The sequence below is a fragment of the Nansenia antarctica genome, assembly GCF_963989245.1.
Source record: "Nansenia antarctica genome assembly, chromosome: 1".
NCBI classification, from domain to species: Eukaryota; Metazoa; Chordata; class Actinopteri; order Argentiniformes; family Microstomatidae; genus Nansenia; species Nansenia antarctica.
In genome coordinates, this window is record NC_137674.1 from 16,160,492 (window position 1) to 16,172,117 (window position 11,626).

Consider the following 11,626-nt stretch of genomic DNA (forward strand, 5'->3'; position numbering starts at 1 on the left):
TACATTTAAATATGAATTATGAATTAGTTACAGTCAAAATGATAGTACCTATTTATAAAGTCTACTGGAAACCTAGGAACAGCTATTTGTTTAAGGTCCACAGATTAACAAGTGCAAAACAGAAATAAAAAGGAGACAACTGACGTACTACATTTTGGCACGAGATTAAGATACAGGGCGTGGGGTCAGGGTTTAGGGTGCCTTTTGAAGAAAATAAAATAAAAAGAAAAATAACAATGAAAAGGAAAAAAAAATCACTGACATCAGATTTAAAAGAAAACACAAAGATTTTACCCTGCAAATTTGCTTAATAGTGTCTTTCTTTTGTTATGGGTACATTTAAAGTTAACTGACAACCACAAAAAAATGTAAAAATCTAAACAAAATTAAGATATGCTAATAGCTGCTAAGCCATGGCTTAGTCTGCTGAACTTTCCTAGGCCTGTAGCCTAGCCAAAATACATGTAATATATGTATTATTATATATACATGTAATATATGTTTTCTGATGTCGGCATTCAGCCACACAGGTAGCACAGTGCCTGTGATGTGGTATGTACACACACACACACACACACACACACACACACACACACACACACACACTCACACACAGTCACACGCACACAGTCACACATACTGTACATATATTTGTTATATTCTATATTGTCTTTAAATATGAGACAGAGAGATAGTGTGATAGATCCACAGTGGTCTGTCTAGCCCTGGAGGTCATTCTGCGGAGTGAACCCGTGTGGCCGCCTCTACGACCTATACTCACACCCATTGTCATACGCTCTCCACTGCCCTGTCCAGAAAGCCCATCTAGCCCCCTGGTACGCCGTCTGTAGCCCTAGTCCTAAGTGCCTAAGTGGGTGGACAGGTCTAAGCAACATGGCCGTGTCTCCACCCAGCCTTCCAATTGGGCTGAGAGGACTTTCCTCCATACTGCTTTGACCTATCCGGTTCCTTCAGATCTGCAAACATGGCAGGGGAAAAGGGGAGTAGGGCTGGGGTTTTTTTGAACTGGGGGGCATTTACGTCTCTCCAAAGGCACTTCCGAAAGGCCCGTAAACTGTCGAAAAAACACCCCTGGTAACCATAGAAACCCTAAGTGGAGAACAGACACCGGTTGCTTCTTATCGTGTGCGACTTTCACGGCCTTTTGCTTTCGCTATTGGAAAAGGCAATTCAACTGAGTGCCGAGCCGAGCACTTTTGGATAGACAAACGACAGACCGTTAACTTGCGAGGGCGGTGTCTGTTCTTCACGTTTCACGGTGGTCAACATCGATACCGACGTCAAGAACCATGATTCAATCCAGCTATACTAGTTATTACAACATCAACAACACTACAACTCTTTCTCTCGTTCTCACACGCACACACGCATTATTATTACCGTTCAATCATTAGTTGTCAGTCACTGAATGGGGGTGTAAAAGCATGGCGTTGGCGGTATAAAGCATAGGGAGTGTTCACGCACAGGGATACACAGATGCCATGTGGTACACAGGTTGTAGTGAAACGGGCTGATCCTGGGTCAGTTCCGGGTTCATGTTGTGACCAAGGAGGGAGGGGGGAGGGGACACACAGTCAAGCAGACATTTAACACCTATAACCCATTCATCTATTTACTATAAACAGATATTTATTATGCAGCATTACAAAAAAAACACCACCAGAGACCCATAGGGAAGACCAAATGAACTTTGAACATCAACTTCAGTGCTACCGAACGCCTCTCCAGCATACATCACAATAACAGGGTGGGCTCTGATACCAATCAACGAAAAAAACAAAAATAATAAAACAGAAATATCACTAGTTTACATGTAAAGCTCACTGCAGTGTACCGGTGGGTAAGTGTGGAAGGTTTTTAGTGTTTTCGGGAGTGAAGGTGAGGGGGCGCGACATTGCGCGTTGCAGTGACGGCTTCCGGCCTCTAGGGGGCGCCGAGGGGAGTCCACAGGACTTTACTCTGTTCTTGGTCAACTATAGTCACGATCTGAGTGCAAATGTAGGGTAGGGTGCCGCCCTGGACTATACCTGCAAACCCAACGCAGACAGAACGGTTAGAAATCGGTCGGAATCTTTTTTTTTAAATGTCAGATCAACACATAGAACACGTGCGTACACATCCGATTGGCGTTTCTTAGTGTGTTATCTGTGTAGAATTTACCCACCTGTAAAGAATTTGCTATACTCCTGCTCTATCTTCTGCGCAGCCTCAAACTGCTCCTTGGAATGCTTTTGAGAGACCTTGTCCCGCAGATACACAGGATCTTTCAGTTCCCTGTTGACGGAGGAGGAGAAGAGAAGGAGGAGGAGAAGAGAAGGAGGAGGAGGAGAGGAGAAGGGGTTTACCATACGGTGAGCCTGTGAAGAGGTTCCACTACACTACATGCATGAACCTCTTCATTCACGACCTTCGTCTTCAAGTGGTCATTGACGACAAGAATGTTAGGACGAACGGGGGCGGACACTGGCGCACACACACACACACACACACACACACACACACACACACACACACACACACACAGTGTTATATAACAGAGACAACATCCTGTCGTCTAGGACTCAGTGATATAACCATCGGAAAGATTCAGCGAGGGAGGGAGGCAACACTTCCACCAAATGATATTACATAAAAACTGTGAAAAAAGGAAAAAGTGGGAGGGCCTCTCCAGCTGTTTGAGATTACGCAAGCGTGTGTGTGTGTGTGTGTGTGTGTGTGTGTGTGTGGGCCCTGTGAAGGCTCTGACAGGCGCTGATGGTGGGCTGAGAAGTGTGAAGGCTGGAGCCTGGCCAATCTTGCTGCATCAGCGCACACACACACACACACACACACACACACACACCCACAGACACACACACACACACACACACACACACACACACACACACACACAGGCGATCTCCCCATGCCAGGATGGGGGGGTCTTGAAGGTCCTTGGGCCAGCTACCTTTGCCCTCGACATGAGCCTGAACTGGCCTCTGACACACAATGCCAGTGTGTGAGACGTGTCACTGTAAACATCATGTGAACTCATATGTAAGGGACCTCTCGAAAAAACCTCAACTTACTTTATCTGCTTAGCGTTTTTGTAGCGGATGAAGATGACGATGGGGTAGATGTGAACGCTGTGGAGCCTCTCGATGGCGTGCGAGGCGATGTCCAGCAAACAGTGACAATCCTACAGGAGAGAAGACCACATCAGATGACACTGACCGACGTAAACATGATCACACTGTTCCACCAAACAGAGAAACATTCAATGAACTGAGGAAGAAAAAAAAAAGAGAAACACCATTTAGAAACAGCCGAGCCCTGGATCGAGAATCAGAATCTTGATAAGAACAATACTTTTTTTTAATCTCTGCTTTCCGTTCATACGATCGAACAAACAGGCTCGACGCAGCACAAAGTCTGAAAGATCAAAGGCAAACTCTGCCTGGATCTGATCTAAATCTGATGGAGATGAGTTAGATCTGAGAGAGCAGTGGGGAGACTCTCTTACCTTCTCTATAATCTCCTTGATGGAGGCTACGGTGGTCACGTCAAAATGGCCGCTCCTGCGTTTGTAGTCGATGAAGAGGCAGTCTTTAACGCCGCGCTCGATGGCCTGCTGCGAAGCCTTCATCACCTCTGGAGGAGGTCAGAGAGAGAGAGAGAGAGAGAGAGAGAGAGAGAGAGAGAGAGAGAGAGAGAGAGAGAGAGAGAGAGAGAGAGAGAGAGAGAGAGAGAGAGAGAGAGAGAGAGAAAACAGGAGAGGCTCAGAGCTCGGTCATGAAAGAGCAACTTTGAGATTACAATACCAGTCCATTAGTGGAGCTCTCTTCTGGTCCCTCAATGATAGAAGTTGATCAAATACTTCTCTCATCTAATGTCAGAATTCCTGGAAGCCTTGATGAGCTGAGCCTTCAGTCCTCATCAGTAATCACCATTACTATTCTTCTATTGCTAATCATTGAAAGATCCATCTGTATCCTCCTTATGTTTTGTTCTAATTTAGATTTGGAGGTTTTGTTTTGTCATTTTGCTTGTCACGTCTTGTGTGGTTCATCGGTCCTGTTGTTACTGTAGTTTTTGTTTGTTTGTTAAATGTGTTGTCTAATTGTCTTGTTATTGTTGTTGCATAGGACCCCCTCGAAAACGAGATAGCATATCTCAAGGGGCTATTCCTAATAAAGCAATTTCTTATATAAGACAAATCACATTAACATTCAAATCAGATTTGACAATATACAAGACACCATGTAATGAAATGCTTAAGGATATGCAACTCCTCTGAAACGTGACCATTTTCACAGCGCAAATTCCCAGTATAACTTACAAAGGCTACACTTTAGTCTATGCAGTGCAGTCCCAGTCATATCAGACAATAGACAACCTTCCCAATAACTTGCTGGAAGCAAGCCTCAGGCCACAGTAGCAGAGACCTAGGGGAATATTTCAATAGAACTATAACTATAAGATATAAGCATCACTATGAATATTCCTTTGATGCACATTCATGGAAGCAGGACTCGATACCAAGCACTGTCTGGATTCATCTATCCAGCTGTTGTGTGACAGCAAGACTGTTTGAGATCATCCGTGCGTGGTCATCTTGTGATGCATTGCAGGTCATTCGTGGTCGTGGCTAGGTACTCTGGAGCTGGATTGGTCACGTGTGGAGAACTCAGTTGGGCGACAGAACCCGTCACGTAGAGAACTTACCTAGTACACATCGACAGAACTTCCCCGGGGACTCTTTGACCAGCATGTCCTTGACGGGGTCCGTGAGCGGTCCGAGGATCAGAACCGGCCTCGGGGACACGCACTCCACCTTCTGGACCCGCTGGTACGCCAAGCTCACACAGTCTGGTACCAGACAACCATAACCCAACACACAGACACACACACACACAGAACAGTTATGCAATACTGACGCACGATCAATTGTTGGGGGGGGCACTAGAAATTCTTGATGTCAACATTGTGAGCTGAAAAAGGTTGGGAACCCCCTGATCTATTGTGTGGGTGTAACTATCATAATTGTTGAATATCGTTAGCCTCATAGCATAATTCCCTAAGACATATTTTGGCCAAATTGAGATATCTGCCTAACTCTACTCTCCTAACGCTGCTGATTCACTGTGCATTATTGCCTCTATGACATCAGCCTATCAGAAGGCTTGTTACATTCCAAAATCACTATCTGCGTCGTCTCTTTGACATAGGCATTTTTGACACTACATACAAAGATGGCTCGGCTGACCACAAGTGAAGCAAGTCTTAGGCAATGGACCTATCGCTAAGCCACGCCCCCTTTGAAAACTCAGACAAACAAACAACGCTTCACTGACAGTGACTGACTGACATTCAATGACTTACAATGGTGGGAATTTCTGATTTCTGATTTACCACAGCAAGTAATTAGACATGTTTTTTTAAAGATGACAAGAACATTTCGTCTAGAAGCTTTTCACCATCAGATATTATTGAGTTGTTTGTCCGAGTTTTCTGCCTGTAGTGACTTGATTGGACAATTCGTGAGCTTAGAATTATAAGGTTCTATCTCCGTTTAGGGTAGTTCAGAGATATTGAGCGTCAAAGTTTTTACATTCCATTATGTTTTATCAGATGGAACCTTTGTATTTTATGAATTACTAACTAAAAAATGGCACCATTTAAAAAAAAAAACACCACACAGCCATTAATAAACACCTAATGGATTAGATTATGGACAAAACAACATTTTGACCAAAAATGGAGATAGAACCTTATAATTCTAACGTCACACATTTCTATTTTGGGGCGTGGCTTAGCGCTAGGTCCATGATGCTATGAGGCTAGCAGTACAGTGATGATGTGGTTGGGTCCCTCACCCTCCAGGAAGGGCAGTGAGTCGGTGCTGACGGCGTCCAGGGCCACCAGCTCCTTGTCTTTGGAGCCGCTGCGCTTGTGCTTCTGTTTCCTCCTGAAGAAGGAGCGCCGCGCCGCCGCAGACAGAGTCTTACTGGACCCCGAGCCCTCCTCCTTCAGCTCCGTCACGCTGTGTCTGCGGTAGAACTCCTGGTCCATCCTACACACACACACACACACACACACACACACACACACACACACACACACACACACACACACACACACACACGGTATTAGACTCATTTAAATGATGTAGGGCAGTTTCTCCCAATGGTAAGGAAGGTGTGTGTGTATGTGTGTGTGTGTGTGTGTGTGTGTGTGTGTGTGTGTGTGTGTGTGTGTGTGTGTGTGTGTGTGTGTGTGTTAGAGTGTGAGTGTATGAGAGACTCGTATTTGTTGGGGAGTGTGTGCCAGTTTGTGTGTGTGTGTGTGTGTGTGTCTCACATGTATTTGCTGGGGATCTGTCCTCTCTGGATCTGCTGGGCGTTCTCGTCCAGCTGCCAGGCCATCCAGGTGCCGAAGCTGCCCTGAGGCAGCGTGTCGTCCACGTACAGGATGTCGTCCTTCTTAAAGCTCAGGTCCAACTCCGCCTCCGCCACCCTCTCATAAAGTGCTCTGGAGAGAGGAGGAGAGGAGGAGACTGCTTTGGGGGAAATCACAAGAGGCCTTTCATGGAGCACGCATGCTGTGTGTGTGTGTGTGTGTGTGTGTGTGTGTGTGTCTGTGACCTTAAGTTTGTATCGTTAATTATGTGAGAGAAAGAGAAAGTGTTTGTGCGTGTGTGTGTGACCGTAAGTTTGTATGGTTAATTATGTGAGAGAAAGAGAAAGTGTGTGTGTGTGTGTGACCTTAAGTTTGTAGCGTTAATTATGTGAGAGAAAGAGAAAGTGTGTCTGCGTGCATGTGTGTGTGTGTGTGTGTGACCTTAAGTTTGTATCGTTAATTATGTGAGAGAAAGAGAAAGTGTGTGTGTGTGTGTGTGTGTGTGAGAGAGCAGCGTGTACCTGATATAGAAGCCGTCTCCCGGAGTGTCTCTGAGTCTGCTGAAGTCGTCGGGGCGGTGCTGCACCCTGAGGGTGACCGTCTCCGAAGGCTTCAGCATCTCCACGTACACCTCCTCCGCTGTCTTACTCCTCATATTCACACTGTTATACTGAGACAGAGGGAGAGGGAGGGAGGGAGGGAGAGAGAGGGAGGGAGAGAGAGAGAGAGAGGGAGGGAGAGAGAGAGAGAGAGGGAGAGGGGGAGGGGGAGAGGGAGAGAGAGAGAGGGAGAGAGAGAGAGAATAATCACAATATATCCCACAGCAATAAAGCCCAAATGAATAGGAACAAATAAAGAGAGCAAAAAACAACCAGAGGGGAAACAGCACAAGCGTTAGTGTTCTGTGTGAAGTGTCCTGGTGTTGATTGATCCTGGCCTTGGGATGAGGGCGAGGAGGAGGAGGAGATGGAGAGGGACCCATAATGCCGTGTGTCTCGGTTGACAAAGCTCTGCACAGCCGCCTGGAGAAAGGCAGCGGCATTGTGACAGAGCAGCTAAGTGGGAGCATGCCAGAAACGGCCCTATTATGAATCTGTCAGATGCTGGATTGATTGCTCATGCACAATGGGAGAAAGAGAGTGGCAAGAGAAAGAGAGAAAGAGTGGAGAGAGAGGGGAGGGGGGGGGGGGAGTGAGAGGTGAGAGAGAGTGAGGAGAGAAAATTGAGGTGAGAGAAAGAGAGAGTGGAGAGAGAGAGAGAGAGGAGAAAGAGAGGAGAAAGGGAGGAGAGAGAGAGAGGAGAAAGAGAGGAGAGAGAGAGAGAGAAAGAAAGGAGAGAGAGAGGAGAGAGAGAGGAGAAAGAGAGGAGAAAGAGGAGAAAGAGAGGAGAGAGAGAGGAGAAAGAGAGGAGAGAGAGAGGAGAAAGAGAGGAGAAAGAGAGGAGAGAGGAGAGAGAGAGGAGAGAGAGGAGAAAGAGAGGAGAAAGAGAGAGTGGAGAGAGAGAGGGGAGAGAGAGGAGAGAGAGAGGAGAAAGAGAGGAGAGAGGAGGGGGACTGAGAGGTGAGAGAGTGGGGAGAGAGAAAATCGAGAGAGGCGAGAGAAAGAGAGAGGAGAAAGAGAGGAGAGAGAGGGGGGGGGACTGAGAGGGGAGAGAGAGTGGGGAGAGAGAAATATATAGAGAGAGGAGAGAGAGATATAGAGAGAGAGGAGAGAGAGATATAGAGAGAGAGGAGAGAGAGCAATCAATGAAGAGCAATGAAAAGCAGGAGAAAAAGGCAATTGCTTTGGCAGTGTGGTGGCGGCTGTGTTCTGAATCATAATATCCTAAATGGTCAACCCTGACAACTTGAAATAGTGTGTGTATCTGTTACCCCCTTTCCACCAATGCGAACCTAGTTCTAGTTCTAGTGCTAGTGAACCTAGTTCTAGTTCTAGTTCTGGTGTTAGTGAACCTAGTTCTAGTTCTAGTTCTGGTGCTAGTGAACCTAGTTCTAGTTCTAGCTCTGGTGCTAGTGAACCTAGTTCTAGTTCTGGTGCTAGTGAACCTAGTTCTAGTTCTAGTTCTGGTGCTAGTGAAACTAGTTCTAGTTCTAGTTCTGGTGCTAGTGAACCTAGTTCTAGTTCTGGTGCTAGTGAAACTAGTTCTAGTTCTGGTGCTAGTGAACCTAGTTCTAGTTCTGGTGCTAGTGAACCTAGTTCTAGTTCTAGTTCTAGTTCTGGTGCTAGTGAACCTAGTTCTAGTTCTGGTGCTAGTGAACCTAGTTCTAGTTCTAGTGAACCTAGTTCTAGTTCTGGTGCTGGTGCTAGTGAACCTAGTTCTAGTTCTGGTGCTAGTGAACCTAGTTCTAGCTCTGGGCTGGTGCTAGTGCCAGTTTGCAGTTGGTTCAACTTGCGGGCTAGAGAGCCACGTCATTACGTCACTATATACGAATATACGTCTCCGCTTTGCCACCTAGCGAGCTAGCTTACAACAAAGGCTAACATTAACATCTTACGTTGATTTTTTGGATTTTTTTTTTAATCAGAAATGTGACAATGTTTTTGATGCAGCCATGTCTTTTTCTTCTGGACGGTAATTACGTTCAAGAAAAAAGGTAACACGTTTTTGATTAACACTGAACGCAAGATAAGTTAATGTCAGTCTTTGTTGTAAGCTAGCTCGCTAGGTTGATATAGCTAGCTGCCGAGCATCGACTACGCTGGTATTAATAATAATAATAATAATAATAATAATAATACATTAGACTTGTATAGCGCTTTTCTAGACACTCAAAGACGCTTTATAAACTGAAAAGATTGAGTAGTAATAATAAAAGGAAACAAAAAGTAAATAAAAGAAAGTATAGGGGCCTAATTAAGGTAGTGCTGGGGACACATGGGAAGGGGAGGGGGAGAGGGTTAACTGGTGAAGGCAAGCTTGAAGAGGTGGGTTTTGAGGGCCTGTTTAAATGTTGGGAGGGTGTTGGCCTGTCTGATGTGGTTGGGGAGGGCGTTCCAGAGGGACGGGGCTGTGACTGAAAAGGCCCCATCACCCCAGGTCCGGAGCTTGGTCCTGGTGGTCTTGAGGGTGGCTTGGTCGGGAAACCTGAGGCAACGGGAGGGGGTGTGGAGGGGGACGAGGTCTGCAAGGTAGGAGGGGGCCAGATTGTTGATGGCTTTGTAAGTGAGTACGTATTGATCAAGTGAGCAAGTATTGATCACGTTGCAATTAAACACATCTAATAAATGAACGATACGCTGATTTCTATCTTGGTTGGTCACGATAATCTCGCCCCCGGCCCCTGACGTAAACAGTTGTTTGTTGTAGGCCGAGAGACGGGTGTTTTGCTGTTCAAACGCAAAGAACTGGTTTGAGATCAGGCCCTCAAACTGCCTTGGTGGAAAAGGGGTGTATGTGTGTGTGTGTGTGTGTGTACCTCAAGTATAAGGTCTCCAGGCAGAAGGCCGTCTGCCCCCCTGGCTGGGCTGTCCTCCTCCAGGCTCTCGATGTAGACCCCCCTGAGGTTCCCTCCGCAGAGCGAGACCCCCACCTCGGCCCCGGCCCTCCACACCGTCACCGCCCGCGGCTCTGACACCTTCCTGCTGCCCTCCGAGGACATCCTGGGGGAGGGGAGAGAGAGAGGAGGGAACCAATCAAACGTAATCCCCAAAAAAGTCCTGTGTGTGTGTGCGTGTGTGTGTGTATGTTACCTGATAAAGAGGTGGGGGCTAGTGGTAGGGGTGGTCTGTTTGTGTATATATATATATGTGTGTGTGTGTGTGTGTGTGTGTTACCTGATAAAGCTGTGGGGGCTAGTGGTAGGGGTGGTCTGTTTGGAGGAGGGGGTCAAGGTGCCCTCGTCCTGTTCACTCAGGGTGTCGATGGTGGAGTGGTTGTCGGGGGTGGTGGAGTGGTTGTCGGGGGTGGTGGAGTGGTTGTCGGGGGTGGTGGCCCCGCTGCCCCGAGGGGTGGTCTGGCTGCTGGCCGGCTCCAGTCGAGAGCTACAGACAGACACAGACGGACGTGGGTCAGATGGAAGGCTGCTGGAAGACTGGTGCGTCTAGAGAGGCTTTCTGATGGTTCCAATCCCACCACTGTGAGATCTCCAAAATAACATCTCTCAAAATGGATATTGCTGGACCTACAGTTGCCACTAGACTAATATTGAGAGAAACGGCTGGAAATCATTGCCTTTGGGGCCAAAGATCTACCGGTAGTTGTCTCACAAATTTGGATCCAATTCGATCAATTTGATACAATTCGATCACTGTCAAGAAAAACTTCAGCGAAATTCGCTTTTGCTCAAGGGAGTGAGGAGGTACACCCAACCAAGTAAACATTTTAAAATACAATTACGTTTATAACTTGATATCCCACCAAGCAGAAACAACAGCACAAACATAGACGGAAGAACAAAAACAAAAAAACTCGAATGAATGTCAGCAATGTTGGCCTACTATTTTATTCACCATGGCACTAAATGAGATAACTGCACCCTTTTGGTTCAGCTGGGCTGTGAGGGTACGGCGTGAGAGGACAGGGATTACCTGGAGCGGGAGTGGTTGCCCAGCTGGTACATGTGAGGGTTGTACTGGGCCATGATGGTGATGGTGTCATACTGCTGCCCGATGATCAGACGAGCCTGCTGCTCTGTGGCGTTGCGCAGGTTAATACCGTTATACTGGGGGGGGGAGAGTGAGTGAGAGAGAGAGAGTGAGTGAGTGAGAAAGAGAGTGTGTGTGAGAGAGAGAGAGAGAGTGAGAGAGAGAGTGTGAGAGAGAGAGTGGGAGAGAGAGTGAGTGTGTGAGAGAGAGAGTGAGTGTGTGAGAGAGAGAGAGAGTGTGAGAGAAAGAGTGTGAGAGAGAGAGAGAGTGTGTGTGAGAGAGAGAGAGAGAGTAAGTGTGTGTGAGAGAGAGAGAGAGTGTGAGAGAGAGAGAGAGAGAGAGAGAGAGAGAGAGAAGGTGGTGAGATAAAGAAACGGTAGACGATTAGTCTGAGCCACAAACACAGAGAACGACCCTCCCGCGGAAAACACCAACACACGTCAGACTTCTGTGGAGAGTTTCAAAGCAGGAAGTGAAGCGAAGGAGAGACAGGAAGTACCTCCAGCAGCTGGTCGCCGTACTCCAGCCCGGCCTGCTGGGCGATGCTGCCCCCCGTCACCTTGGAGACGAAGATGCCGCCGTTCTCCCCACCCACGATGGAGATGCCCAGAGGCTCCGCCCCTTTGTGCACCACCACGTTGCGC

The 11,626-nt window shown here is 47.2% G+C and overlaps 1 protein-coding gene across 1 annotated transcript in view; it reads right to left on the reverse strand.

The window, feature by feature from the left end:
• Nucleotides 1–263: 263 nt before the first annotated feature.
• Nucleotides 264–11,626, reverse strand: part of dlg5a (discs, large homolog 5a) — a gene marked incomplete at its 5' end in the record, with an annotated part of 56,169 nt that continues 44,806 nt past the window's right edge. The window contains 12 exons of the mRNA XM_080550407.1: nucleotides 264–2,048; nucleotides 2,186–2,295; nucleotides 3,090–3,199; nucleotides 3,524–3,651; nucleotides 4,726–4,869; nucleotides 5,877–6,073; nucleotides 6,361–6,531; nucleotides 6,921–7,069; nucleotides 9,815–9,998; nucleotides 10,173–10,379; nucleotides 10,926–11,059; nucleotides 11,482–11,626. The exon at nucleotides 11,482–11,626 is cut by the window's right edge and continues 18 nt beyond it. Coding sequence (XP_080406533.1) covers nucleotides 1,945–2,048; nucleotides 2,186–2,295; nucleotides 3,090–3,199; nucleotides 3,524–3,651; nucleotides 4,726–4,869; nucleotides 5,877–6,073; nucleotides 6,361–6,531; nucleotides 6,921–7,069; nucleotides 9,815–9,998; nucleotides 10,173–10,379; nucleotides 10,926–11,059; nucleotides 11,482–11,626 — 1,783 coding nt within the window. The 3' untranslated portion in view covers nucleotides 264–1,944. The remainder of the gene's footprint in view (nucleotides 2,049–2,185; nucleotides 2,296–3,089; nucleotides 3,200–3,523; nucleotides 3,652–4,725; nucleotides 4,870–5,876; nucleotides 6,074–6,360; nucleotides 6,532–6,920; nucleotides 7,070–9,814; nucleotides 9,999–10,172; nucleotides 10,380–10,925; nucleotides 11,060–11,481) is intronic.